This window comes from Marmota marmota, unplaced genomic scaffold (assembly GCF_001458135.2).
Source record: "Marmota marmota marmota unplaced genomic scaffold, marMar, whole genome shotgun sequence".
Lineage (NCBI taxonomy): Eukaryota > Metazoa > Chordata > Mammalia > Rodentia > Sciuridae > Marmota > Marmota marmota.
In genome coordinates this window covers 4,109,410-4,123,177 of record NW_025999962.1, presented here as the reverse complement: position 1 = coordinate 4,123,177, position 13,768 = coordinate 4,109,410, and the positions used below count along the sequence as shown (strand labels likewise).

The 13,768-nt window shown below is 55.0% G+C and overlaps 1 protein-coding gene across 1 annotated transcript in view; it reads left to right on the top strand.

Moving 5' to 3' along the window:
• Samm50 (SAMM50 sorting and assembly machinery component) overlaps positions 1 to 12,325 on the top strand; it is a 25,619-nt gene extending 13,294 nt beyond the window's left edge. The window contains exons 11-15 of the mRNA XM_048803012.1: positions 1,470 to 1,540; positions 3,953 to 4,020; positions 7,108 to 7,254; positions 7,861 to 8,002; positions 8,621 to 12,325. Of these exons, the coding sequence (XP_048658969.1) occupies positions 1,470 to 1,540; positions 3,953 to 4,020; positions 7,108 to 7,254; positions 7,861 to 8,002; positions 8,621 to 8,681 (489 nt within the window). The 3' untranslated portion in view covers positions 8,682 to 12,325. The remainder of the gene's footprint in view (positions 1 to 1,469; positions 1,541 to 3,952; positions 4,021 to 7,107; positions 7,255 to 7,860; positions 8,003 to 8,620) is intronic.
• Positions 12,326 to 13,768: the final 1,443 nt, after the last annotated feature.

Genomic DNA, 13,768 nt, shown 5'->3' with positions numbered 1-13,768 from the left:
AGACAGGGTCACACTAAGTTGCTTAGGACCTCACTAAGTTGCTGAGGCTGGCTTTGAACTTGTGGTCCTCCTGCCTCAGCCTCCTAAGTCGCTGGGATTGAACCCAGGGCCTTGGGCATGCGGGGCAGGCACTACCCACTGAGCTATATCCCCAGCCCGAGGAGTCTGTATTCTGATGCAGCCAGTGGAGCCCCAGGTCTGCAGCGCGGGCTGATCTGTGGCGTCCACCCCCTGCCCTAAGCCTCTCCTGCCCTAAGCCTCCCTGCCCTAAGCCTCCATGGCCAGGGTGAGCTCACAAAATGGCCAAGCCGCTGCCTCCAGGTGGTCTGTGACCTCCTGCTACTGCTGCTGTTCAGGTCCAGTGCGTTTCCCCTGCTGTGGCCATCCTGGCTAAGTGCCACAGAGGCCGCTGCTCGTCTCTGTGGCCCAGTTCACCGAGCTCTTTGCTGCTGTCCTAGACTTCATTACTGTGGTTTTTTTTTTTCTACCCTTCATCTTTTGGGTGGCTCTGCCTCATGGGTGTGCTGTCCCCTGGGTTCCATGGCTCTTCCCCCTCTGCCTAGTCTCCCAGGGCCTCCTGGGCTACCTCACGTGTGCCCAGAACACTTAACACTAGCTGCCACTGGGCAGAGTCATGGAACACAAAGCCTGATTTGCACTGAGGTGTGGCGTAGGTCAGGTGATTTGCTGATAGCAGGTGGAAGGGGTTGTACACACACCCCCGCCTTTGCACCACTGCATTCCCTGCGGCCTGCTCTGCCCACACTGCCCAGTCCTCATCTCTAGGTCTTTCCACTGAAGCTTCTGAAAAAGAAATACCTGTGCAACTTTGAAGGACTTAAGAATTGGCAGGGCAGAGAGGACAGGAGATGAGCGGGTGTGTGGGGCCCGAGGGTGTGGCATGGAGGAGCAGAGCCCAGTGGGTCTGATGGGGGATTGTGTGCTGTGAGGACTGGGTCTCTGAGCGAAGGCAGGTGACTGCCTCCTGACCTGTGAGCTCTGGGGCTCTGTCCTTGAGGGCGGCTTGGAGGGGTGCATCTCTCTGCCTTGTGACTGTGGGAGCATCATAGCCTGGACTTGCTGCTACTTTCTGGGTGCTCACAGGGTTCTGGGTGATCCTCCTGCATTTCCAGGCCAGGGCAAAGGCCTGCCAGGTGCCAGGTTGCTTGTCCAGGGTGCTGGTCTCCCTCACCTGTGAGGCCAGGGCTTGTCCTGCCAGGCCTTGCTTCTCATCCTAGAGTAGGGGGTGGTCAGTGGAAGGAGCTGCTGGGCTTCAGTGTGGCTTTATTTGCCATTCGAGGTTGTCTTAAATGAGTTCTGCAACCCCGCAGCTTGGCAGTCTCCCTCTGCCACCCTGGAACCTGAGGGCAGAGCCCTTGTGCCACAATTGGGGTGGGGCCCGCCTTCCGTCTGCTGATGCCTGCGGGATGAAGGAGACACTGGGGATGTAACTGTCTGTGTTGCCACAGGTGTTCTCAGCCTCTCTCTGGGGTGGAATGTTGGTGCCTGTTGGTGAGAAGCCATCGAGCATTGCCGACAGGTAAGTATCCGGGAGGGGAGTTTGCGGGAGTTTCCCTTGGGTCTTTTGCTTGGTTTCTTGGGGGTTTTTGTTTGCTTGCTTGTTTTGTTGAGATGGGGTCTATCTAAGGTGGGAGGCAACTCCTGATCCTCCTGCTGAGCCTCCCAAGTTGCTGGAGTTATAGTCTGTGCCATGGTGCCCAACTGGTTGATTTCTGACAAGATATTTTAGGGGAGTTTTATCATTAGAAGAGCAAAATTCCAAATTCTACTTTGCTTTTCTTACTTAAGCTAATTTTGAAATACACACTATACCTGGTACTTTTTTTTTTTTTTTTGCTTTGTGTTATTCATTGTATCAAAATTTTTGCAATGTTCCTTTTAATTGTGAAAGAATGTGGTTCAGGCTTGTTGCAGAAATATAACATTCAAAGGAGTAAGAATCTCAGGCCTACTCAGAGGGAGTGGAATCGACCTTGGGGACTGATTCCTTTTGTCTGCTTTGTTGAGTGTGTGCGTGCATGACGTATATCAAGTTGCTAATATACTGTATTTTACATAAATTTTGTGTCAGTGCTTTTCAAAAAATTTTGAGGAAATTATAGGGTCGTTCTTCACTAGGTCATGAAGAGTGTCTTCATTAGCTGCATTTTAATGGCAAACAGTGTTTTGTTATTCAGATACACTGTAACATTGTAGTCTGCGTTATATCATTGGCTATTTCAGTTGTTTCTAATTTTGTGATTTTTCTGGAAAACACTGTGACAAGTAACTTTGTAAACAAGTTGTTCATCTTACTTTCTGAGAAGAGCTTCCTGGAGGTGGGCCTGAAGGCGGACCTGCAGGCGTGTTAAGAATATTGCCAGGTTCTGCCGTTTAGAGAGCAGTGGGCAGTTTCCACCTCTGCCGGCAGGGCCTGAGATTGTTCTTAATGCTTAGAAATTGTCATTGGGGGCATGGAACGGTCTTCCACCTGTATTAGTTAATATGTGCTTTAATGTACGCTGGCTCAGCCTTTTTGGATGGTAATTTGGGAGCATAGAAATCCTAAATTTATAAACTCTGGGACCTAACAGTCTCCACATCATGGATCTAGTTTTAAAAAACATAAGAAGGGCTGGGGACGTGGCTCAGTGGCAGGACACCGAGCCCTGAGGCCCTGGGTCTCATCCCCACCACTGCCAAAAACCAAAAAAACTTTGGTAAGTGTGCAGAGGTTTATGTGCAAAGATGGCCACCCCAGCATTGCTGTAGCCAGACGGTCACAGCCGCCTCAGGGAGGCCGTAGCAGGGCAGTGGCGGGAGGCCAGCACGGCCACCTAAGGGAAGGCGGCTGGTTACCAAAATCGGGAGGTAGACATCCCCGATTTTAAATTGGGGTATGTTGAGCTGGTCCCCTTCTGAGTAGGGTGGAACTCCAGGGTGCACAGGTGGTGACGGGTGTAGTGCCCAGGGCCTGGGAGTCGGCCCCAACCTGGACAGTGGCCACCTGGAGATGGGGATGCCATGGGCAGGGGCACGGGGCTTTCACGTGTGCTCTGTGCTCCCTGGATCGCCTGAGTGCTTTCAGAAGAGGGGGTGTGGGGCGCCCGTGGGCCGGCCGCTTGTTTCTGGGATTGATGTTTGTGGGTCTCAGAGGAGATTTGCTTGGGGCAGTAGCTGCAGTGGCCCTGTCAGGAGGAATACCTGCCTCTGCTCTTATCTGGAGTCGCTTTTAGTTGTTACCATGATCTAAAGTTAGGTTTTGAAAGGTTTGGTCTTAGAGAATGGATAGGATTTCTGAGAAACTTTTTATTTTCAGTTGTAGTTGGACACAATACCTTTATTTTATTTATTTATTTTTATGTGGTGCTGAGAATCGAACCCAGTGTCCCCTGCCTTGGAACTTCCTGGGCTCCCACATGCTAGGCAAGCGCTTTGCCACTGAGCCACAACCCCAGCCCCTGGGTAATTTTTAATTCATCATTTACTTTTATTCAGATTTTATAAGAAGGAAGATTATCCAGTCAATTTGAAACACAGACGGAATTAACTTAAAAATTATAAGCCCTTTTTTCTAATTAAAAGTCATTGTAGAAAATGTGAAAAGCACAGTCTGTTTCCTTTCAGTGCTGTTTCTGAGATACGGGGCTGGACTCTCCTGCTTTTTACCTTCCTGCTCCACTTCGAGGGCATCACGTGGGTGGAGAGGACCTGGGGCCAGCGCCCTGCGGCTCTCCCCCAAGGCCCTGGGTGTCTCCTGCGCATCTCCAGCAGCTGTTGAGGCTTCAGCCTGGGGCGGGAGGTTAGAGTTGTTGGAGTTCCTGGGTCTTGTGAGTGCCTTCTCCAGCTCTGGGTGTGGTGCTGGCTTGGAGCATCCCCAACCAGACGCCTGCTCCGCGCTTTCAGCCCATCTTGGTTTCGCCTCTGACACGTGCTGTCTCGCTTGCCCTAGGTTCTACCTCGGAGGACCCACCAGTGTCCGTGGATTCAGCATGCACAGCATCGGGCCCCAGAGCGAAGGTCTGTCTTGCCCCAGAGCAGTGCACCGTTGAGGAAGCAGTCACCGCTTGTCCTTGAAGGCACCCGGTGTGCGTGTGCGTGTGCTCACGTGTGAGAGTCAGACAGTGATGGGTGTCCTGCTCCTCAACGGTACAGTTAGTGCCTGACCCAGAGTTCGCCAGGCAGCAGGCGTGGAGAGTGGAGTGGATTACAGACGGATGGGAAAATGTGTAGAGCAAAAAGCATCGGGAAGTGGCCCGCGTTTCACACCTGGCGAGAACCTGAGCGCTTGTTGGTGTATCTTTTTAGGTTCAGATCTGTGTGTCTTTGTATTGTGCTTTTTGTTTTGTTCACACACTGATTTTTAACTTGTCTTGCTCACACCCCACATAATAAATAACACAACAGTATTTTTTATGGGAATAAATACAATTTTTAAAAATTTTGAGACAGGCCTCGCTAAGTTGTTGAGGCTGGCCTTGAACTTGTGAACCTTCTGCCTCAAACTTCACAGTAGCTGGGTTTACAGGTGTGGCCACTGCGCTGAGTTAGTTTATCATTTTTAGTGAATGTCTATTTCAACTTTTTTTAATATTTATTTTTTATTTTCAGATGGGCACAATATCTTTATATTTTTATGTGGTGCTGAGAATCAAACCCAGTGCTTCATGCATGCTAGGCAAGCGCTCTGCGGCTCAGCCCCAGCCCCGATTTCATTTTATTAACGTACTATAATTGTTTTTAACTAGGAGAATTTATTCTTTGTTTCCTGGGCTGTTGGGTTTGGAACCCAGGCTTTATTTTTTAGTCTTAAGACAGAAAAATGGAGCTGAAAGAGCAGAGCGCCCCTCCGTGACAGCACTTTGTGTCTGGTCATTTGTTACAGTCCAGGAACAGTGTTGGCGTGACCAGCACAGTGCCTGGTCAGGGTCACTGTTGGCAAGGCACATTCTTTGGTTTTGATAAATGCAAACTGTCCAGTGCCCAGCTCTCTGGTGTCAGAGTGTCCCTGCCCTGGAACTCCCTGGGCTCCCTGCACCCCGTCTCCCCACGAGCCCAGGCCTCTGCAGTGCTGGGCTGCAGTCGGGCATCACCATGAGTCGTTAGGACTTGGCATCCCCCCAATGAACTTTCTGCCCCATTGTGAAATGTTCTGCTGACCTTAGTTTTACAACGCCTGCTCCACCTTCACCCATCACAAGCACTGACTGCTCAAGAGAGATTTTTTTAAAGGGTAGAGTGTCTCTTTTTGCTTGTTTTTAGAGGGCTTTATTAGAGTGTCATTTTTAGAACAGTTGGAAGATTCATTTTATTCTTTTTCTAAGCAAGTGTGACCTGCTGATTCTGGGGAAGTTTAGTGGGCTCCACTTGGCATTGAAAGTAACGCACAAGGTCTTCCACTGCCGCGTGAGGGATTGCAGGATTCTGGGGCGAGGGTGTCAGCACCTTGGTGTTTCTCTAAAGCACTTTGATGTATCATGAGCCTTAAAGTTTTTATTTTTGGAGACTATCAGTGATATCCCCAAACTGGAAACTAGATAGCCAGATGCCCATCAGCACTGGGACAGGCAGTCGGTGATGCAGGGGAATGGATTGATGCAGGGGAACAGCAAGATGCGGGGAACGGATTGCAGCCACCAGCCAAGGGATGGTGTGCGGACCCCAGGAACCTGCAGAAAGCAGGCAGACTGCACCTATGGGTGCTCCACGTAGGCCAAGCCTGCTGGTAGAGGAGCTGCGTTGGCGTGGGTGGTGGGTGCCATCAGAAGGGAGAAGGTCTTTAATGAAAGCCCGAAATGTCCACTGTGAAGGAATTAGAACCCCATCTGACGCTAGGAGAGAAATGAAAGTTTTGGTCCATTTATGTTGTAATTCAGGCATAAAAGCCTTATCTTCAAAGAACATCAAGCATTAGGAGAAAGAACATTAAACTGGGGAACAAACTACACTAAGAACTCTGTGTGTGTGTGTGTGTGTGTGTGTGTGTGTGTGTGGGTTACGTAAAGCTACATTTAATCATACGTTATTATTTGCTGGAGGAAAGAACAATAGGCTACTAGCTGGTTGTATGTATGGGACGAGAAGATCTCCATTTTTCCTACTCTTCTATGGTCAGGAGATTTTCTACAGAGTGTATTTCTTTTCTCTTTTCCTTTCCCTTTTCCTGTGATGCTGCGGGAGCCGGGCCTGTGCACAAGGCCAATGCTCTGCTGCAGCTGCTTCTCATCAGGAAAAGCTTCCTGAGAACAGCAGGAGGCAGCTCGTGGGAGGGAGGGGTGGCTGCTGCCGCCTGAGTCCTGTTTCCCTTCTGGTTTCAGTGCTGAAAGGGCCAGAGGGACGCAGGGCTCTTCAGCGAATAAGCAGTGCCGTCCTTGGGTTGGCCTTTTCATGGTCCCTCATTTGAGGGACTAAGATACTTTAAGTGGTGTTTTGTAACAAGTATACAGGGGCTGGGGCTGGGGCTCAGCGGTAAAGTGCTCCCCTAGCACGTGTGAGGCCCTGGGTTCGATCCTCAGCACCACATGAAAAAAAATAAAAGGTATTGTGTCCAACTACAACTAAAAAATAATTTTTTAAAAAAAGAGTATAGACAACAAGGTTGGAGGGATTTTGATGGCTTTAATGTTAAATGTAATGGGTAGGAGCATTTTTTAGAAATAAGGAAAAAGTTGAGTAGTCAGGTTTAGGGAAAAGTAACCTTTGTCCAAAAAAAAATAAAAGTGCAGGCGATCTGAACCGCTGACTAGCAGCCTGTCCTCTGGGGCGGGCTCTGTGCCTTTGGACAGACTCTGCAGCTGTTTCCAGAAACGGCAGGAGGGTTGGCTGGCGAGCAGTGTTTGGATTGCCGGGAGGAGGTGTGTGTGCAGTGAGGTCCCCAGGCCCTCTCTGGTCCCTTACATTCACAGATGGTGAACATGACTCAGTGCTTTCCTTCTTGAACTCTACTGCTCCCCCTCCCCCCAGTTAAATCAAATTGTAAAACCAGGAGAAAAGAGGCCTCAGCAGGAGTGGGGGCCAGTGGCCAGGAACCCGAGTGTGAACGGCACCGGCCCGTGACGTGGCAGGGCAGTGTTGGTTTGTCAGCTGCTCCTGTTCTGCCCTTCGCAGGGGACTACCTGGGAGGAGAGGCCTACTGGGCTGGTGGCCTGCACCTGTACACCCCATTGCCCTTCCGGCCAGGCCAGGGCGGCTTCGGAGAACTTTTCAGAACCCACTTTTTCCTGAACGCGGGAAACCTCTGCAACCTCAACTATGGTAAGGGACCGCAGTTTCGGTGTTCAAGACCCCAGCACACAAATAGGTGGCTGTCTTTTTAGATTATATGGTATTTAAGTTTAGGAACCCAGCTTTTCTTAGTAAAAATCCAACTACACCTAATACAGTGCCCAGAAAAAAGTTGTTGATCAAATGAACAAATCATTCGAGAAATACAGTCATCCTGTCTAACAAAGGAATAAGCTCTGTTCTCGATTACTCAACACACACGTCCGGAGCGTGGGTGAGCACAGACGTCAGGGCCCCAGAGCTGCACAGGGACCGTCCTGTTCCTGGGGAGTACAGTCCAGGACAGGCTCACAGCAGACACATATGTCCAGGGGACCTACCTGGAAAGCCCTGTGGAGACGTGGCTCTCAGCCGGGGCCTGGAGTAGGGCTTCCTGGGTGGCCAGGGGCTGGGGCTGGGCAAGCTGAGTGAGAAGCCTGGCTTCTGGGTCTGAGGGCAGCTGTGGCCCAGGCTCTCACGGCTGGCTTTGAAATGACCACAGGGCAGAGGAGGAGGATAGCGAGCAGCAAGACTTGTCTGTGGACAGTTCTGACATGACCCCTTACAGGCTGTTGTCACACATCCTCTCTCTTTCAGGGGACGGTCCCAGAGCCCACATTCGCCAGCTGGTGGAGTGCATCCGCTGGTCGTACGGAGCGGGCCTCGTCCTCAGGCTTGGCAACATCGCTCGCCTAGAGCTCAACTACTGCATCCCCATGGGAGTGCAGCGGGGTGACAGGTGCGTGCAGGGCGCCCATGGCCGTGTGCCTCTCTGGGGTCCGTATTTTTGGGTGTGGTTAATCATATCAGTATCTTTTAAGAGCAAAGATTTTTGGAGAAATCAAATACTTAGCCAAAGAATAAAAGAAGTCACGGATTTTCCTCCCGTTGGTCTCCTCCAGTCTGGAGGTGCTCAGCCCCACTTAGGTGCTCAGTGCCTGTTGGCCCAGGGCCGTGGGGAGCCCCTCCTCCGGCCGGGATCACTGGTTGTGCTGCTGAACACAAGGTGGCCTTGCTGGTCTGGCTTCGCAGGCGGGGCTTGAGGCCTCTGGAGGAGGACAGCCCTGGGGCCTTCTTCTGGTCCAGGGACCTGCCATCTGGCCTTTCTCTGGTGCTTCTTTTCTGTAGGAAAGATTGCCAAGTAGTTATCCCTTGGTTTCTACCGTAAATTGGTTCCAGGGCCCCGTGGAGACAAACCCCACACGTGCCAGGCCTGTGTGCACTGTGCGGTGTTAGGGCAGCGTGTGCGCATGCCCTCGGGGCCCCAGCCCTCCCGGGTGATCTAGCACCCAGTCCAGTGCTCGTAGGGAGTTCAGCATAGGACTCGGCCGTGGGAAATTCATGTTCTGCTTTCTAGGAACTTTTTTTCATGTCATTTGGCTGCGGATGGCAGGGTCTGTGGATGCAGCGTCCACTGACGTAGAGGCGGTTACGTGGACGGATGTGCTCGAAGGTCACGCGCAGTTGTGGAGGTCAGGTCCACGTCTGGCATTACTGGAGTTTCAGGAAATGCAGAAGTATTGGCACAGTGGTGTGCACTGGGCTGCTCAGGCTGCCACTGCCACACCGTAGGCAGGGTGGCTTCGACAGCAGACATGTCACGGCTGCAGAGCCGAGGTCCAAGATCGGGTGCTGGCAGAGTGGGTTCCTGGCGAGGGCTCTCTTCTTGGCTTGCAGAGGGCCGCCTTCCCATCACGTCCTCATCAGGAGGGAGCGAGCCAGAGCGCTGGTGTCATGAATGGGCTTGAGTCCCACCAGGGGACCCTCCTCCAATCACGGTCACACTGTGGGCCAGGACCTCAGTATAGGACCTGGGGACACGTGCTCTGTCAGCGTCTGGGCGTGTTCCTGTTATTTTGGGTGTGGCCGTGCAGTGCTCTGGCTTCATTTTTTTTCTCTTCATTTTGGTGTTGCTTATGCTGCCCTTGAGTGGCAGTGTCATCTCAGTGCCACCGCCTGACGCAGGGACATGCGGCACTGTTTACTCCTGTGCTGTTCCTGCAGGGTCGTGGGGATGGTGCTGTGGGGACCGCCCACTAGCAGCTCTTCCCCAGCCTTGATGCTCGGGCGCAGTTGAGCACCTGCCACCCACATTCCTGATAGTTCCTATTGTGTGGGAGAGGGCGAGCGCCTCCCCTCGCTGGAGGGCTGGCTCGGCCTCTGCGCTGTGTCCGGGGTGCTGCCAGCACCTGCAGACTGCCTCGGCTGCTCCATGGACCCCCAGTCTCTCTGCTCCCCACCTCCCTGTTCCAGCACAAGCTAAAGCTGCAAAGGGTTTAATTGCATAGGCTGTGCCCGTGTGTGCTCTGCAACTGGGCCGGGCTCCTTGGTATGGCTGTGTGACCTGAGGTGAGTGACTTAACCTCTCTGTCTCTCCTGGAGAGTGGACAGTAACGATTGTGGACCCTTGTAGAGTGCGTGCGTGCAGAGGACCCTGGACTGAGGCTGTGGCTGGAGAAGGTGGTGGTTCTTCCTGTGGCTGCTGCTGCTGCTGCTGCTGCTGGTGTGCCCACCACGCCAGGTCTTCCCTGTGTCCTTCAGGAGGTGCTTCCCCTTCCTCCCATGTCACCCCGGGTTCCGCTGCCTGCTGTTTGTGACGTGCCACTCGGTGCAGAGCGAGGGAAGGGCTGGAGCCTGGCGGAGCCCCGGCAGCGGTGAGCAGGTTCCCCACGCCTGTCCACGCTGCTTTCCAGAGACTGTTCCCACTGCAGATGGGGACCTCAGCCCCCCGCACTAGCAGCCCCTGTGTGTGACACTCTGCATGTGGTGCTGGAAGTGCTGTGACAGGGCACTGGAGCCAAGAGGCTGGAGTGTGGCCAGCACACACGGCCCGGTTCCTTCCCTGGTGCTGCAGAGGCCATCAGAATAGGGTTATGGGGGAGCGCAATTCAGGTGATGTGCCCTAGCACCACCTGGAGGTCCCCCAGGAGCCTGGGGACAGCAGGGTCTGGGAGCTCTGGCAGCCACCACCCTGCAGTACCGACGGAGGCCACTGGATGTCAGCGTGCCCCAGCCGCCGCGGCTCTCTGAGCACACCATCCGCCCTGCTGGGCTTGGCCTCCGGCCCTGCAGCCCTCAGTCCCCTTGCCCTGGAGTGACCTGAGAAAGACGTTTCAGAGACTGATTCCAAATGTGGGCTCCCAGGAGATGGCAGCGCCGGTATCCGTAGGCCAGTGCAGGGGAGCCTTGACCCGGGTGGGTGGTGGCTGTTGCCACACGGTGGTGGCGGCTGTGTCTGTCATGGGCCGCGAGTGCCGTCCAGCATTCTTGAATGTGCAGTCACCTTCCCCACTGTCCCCGCTGTGGCTCAGGGTGAAGTTGTCCATCTGAATTGGAATACTGTGAGGTTGGGCGGGTGCTGCCCGCGGGAGGTCATTCTAAACCTGGGCAGCTGGCAGGTGGGATCAGTGTGCGTGGTGGCCTGCGGGTACCCGTAGTTTCCGGAGCTGCCTGGGGCACTGCAGTCTCTGGGGTGACTTTGGAGCACAGTCTCTGGAGCTGGGTGACACACAGGTGTGCACTTGGGAGAGCGATCATGGCTAGCCGTGGGGAAAGAGACCATCTCGGGGTGTGTGGAGGGGCAGGCAGTAAGAGGCCCTGTGCAGCGGGAGCTGATCCGGACCTTCCTGAGGGACAATGGGCCAGGGAGGGCTCTGGCTGAAGAGCAGGGCCAAGATGTGCCAGAGTGTGGCGTGGCTGGACATGGGCACTTGTGCAGTAACGGCAGGGGCCACACCAAGGAGCCTGAGCTTGATGTCCCTCTGCCTCCTAGCCACATGGCGTGTCCCTGGGGGTTCACAAGGTCTCCGAGTCTGGACCTCAACTTCGTTTCCATTGCTGAATTTCTGGAGCCTAGAGCAGCGCCTGGGGTTTGAGTGGCACCCATTGAAGATGCCCTGGCACATGGCGGGAGTTGGACACAAGCCACCAGTGGTTGGAGCAGGCGGGCACCTTCAGTGTGACTTTGCCGAGGCTGGGGTGCTGGTGCTGTGTGCGGGGCGGAGGCAGGAGAGGCCATGGGGGCTGCACAGGACAGTGGTGGTGGCAGTGGGGAGAGGTAGAGGCGGCCACACCTGGCCCTGGAGCAGGAGGAGCAGGCTCAGGAGGCCATCCTGAGGGTGCCGCGGCTGGGCATGGCCTGGTGTGACCTTCAGGTGTTTTTTTGGTGACTGGGTGGTCTGTGCGCTGCCCCTGCGCAGTGGTCTGTGGCTGGAGTGAGCCCGTGCTGGACGCCGCTCTCTCCCGGGTTAGGAGGCCAGGCTTGGCTCGGCTCGTGCCCGCTAGTTGTGTGCGACTCTCTTTGCAGTGGCCTTGGCGAGGGCTGCGTCTACACTGGTGGCGTGGAGCCCGGTGCAGCTCTGGGGCCCGCACGCGGCCAGGCGGTCCAGGGCCGCTCAGGTTTCGGCTGTGCTCTTTGCCTTTCCAGCCCGTGGGTGGGGTTGGCTGTTGCTCACGCAGGGACTTCTGGGTAGTGGCTGCTGCTGGTGGTGGGCAGCACCCTCGCCCTGTCAGGAGGGTGGCGCTCCTAATGCCAGCAGCGCAAGCATCACCTGCAGAGTGCCAGCTTGTGGCTGGCGTGACAGACATGGCACATGATGTGACCCTTTGCATCCGTCCCATCCTGGGTTGGAGCAGGTCCAGGAGGAGGCCCAGCTCCACCTGTGAGGCTGTGACCCTAGGACCTGGTCTTGGGGTCTGGGCCTGTCCTGGGTCCTGTGCCCTGTCTCCCCTCCCACCCCACCTCACCCTGTTCTTACCCCTGGGGAAGGTCAGAAGGCAAGGAGGGAGCGGTGGAGGGTTCCTGTCCTCTTCCCCTTCGTCCTCCAGAGGCTGATTCTGAATCTGGCCAGGGAGGAAGCAGGGCCTGGCGGGGTTGGGGGGGGGCCTGGCTGGTGGGCAGGGAGGAGGCCTGTGGAAAGCAGGGTGCCCGGGTGCTGCTGAGAGCCACGCCTGGGGTCAGGCCTAGCAGGGCTGCTGCGATGACCGCTTCCTCTTTTGCAGGATATGTGACGGTGTGCAGTTTGGAGCTGGGATACGGTTCCTGTAGCTGGCGCACCCTCCAGAGTACCTTGGGGACACAGGCCACTGGAGTCACCCGTGCCACACGCCTTCTCAGGGGGACAGTCAAGGGTCTTGGGCCACGGCTCTGCTGGAAAACCATGCCAATAAATTTTAAAGACAAACAGCTGCATGGTGACTCTGGTTTGTTTTCACCACCTCGTGACCTGCGCCGCCCCTTCCTAAGGATGCCCTGTGTCCTTCCACCTGGGTCCCCTAGACCTGGGCTCCCCCACCTCTGTCCTCCTCCGCCCAGGGCCACTATTGGACCCTGCGTATAGATGCATCAGCAGAGCTAGAGAGCGGGGAGGACCCTTGGCCCCAGGGGACGTCCAGCACTCCATGAGAGAGAGTGTGCAGCTAGGTGAGGCCAGAGGCGGCCATGTTAGTGGGTATGTGGTGCACAGTGCTGGCGGGTGACACGGGAGACAGTCATACTGCCTGACGTTGGGGCCGTGAGGTGGAGGGAGGATGTGCTGTCTGTAGACAGAGGGCAGCAGCCTGGGTATCGAGTTGTTTCCTGTGGTTGCTCCCGTGGGTCTTCACACACCTATGGTCAACAACACAGCGCCTCGTCCTGCAGGGAGGTCAGGGCCCGAGGGCTCCCCTGGGCTCAGGTCAAGGCCGCAGCAGCCTCTCACCTCCCACACACTCGGGACCCATTTTCTGGCCTCCTCCCGTTTCCAGGGCCTGCCCCTTCCTCAGCTGGTGGCCCTGCCTGCGCCCCCAGCCGGCAGCTCCCTGTCTCTGCCCCTCCTGCCTCTCTGCCCCCTTCCCTGGGCCCTTGTGATGCCTCTGGCCACTGGACAACTGGGTGATCTTGCTGAAGGTCAGCTGGTTAGTGCCTTTGACTCTGCTACCGGGGTTCTCCCTGGCCACATCACACAACATGCTGTCTTTGTCCCTCGTGTCCACTGGGGATTGGCTCCTGGGCTCCTCATGGACATCAGAGTCCCTTGAAACCCAGTGTAGTGTTTGCAAGGACCCGTGCATGTCCTTCATCCTTCATGTGCCCTGCCTCATCTCTGGGTGACCCAGAATGCCTAACCAGGCACACGCTCTGTCAACAGTTGTCACACAGAATTATTTAAGGAATGACGACGAGAAAAGAAAAGTCTCTATGTATTCAGGACAGATGCAACTTTTGCCCTGTTTCCGATCACAGTCGGTTGAACCGGTGCCCAGCCAGGAGGGCTGGCTGTCACGTGTTCCAAGGACCAGGATGCGGCAGCTTCTGGGGCGCTATTCTGCTTAGCACAATTGGTGTCTCTCGAGGTAACGTTTGGGGGAAATTCCTAGTGATGTGGAGAAAGATGTGTGGTTTTGTGTTTTAAGTCAGACCTCCTTCAAAGTCTCCAGTAAAGGGTGACATACAGATGTCCAGGGTGCAGGTGATGCCCTGCATCTGGAATGCTTTCCTTTTGGAAAGCCGGGACTGAGTCCCCGT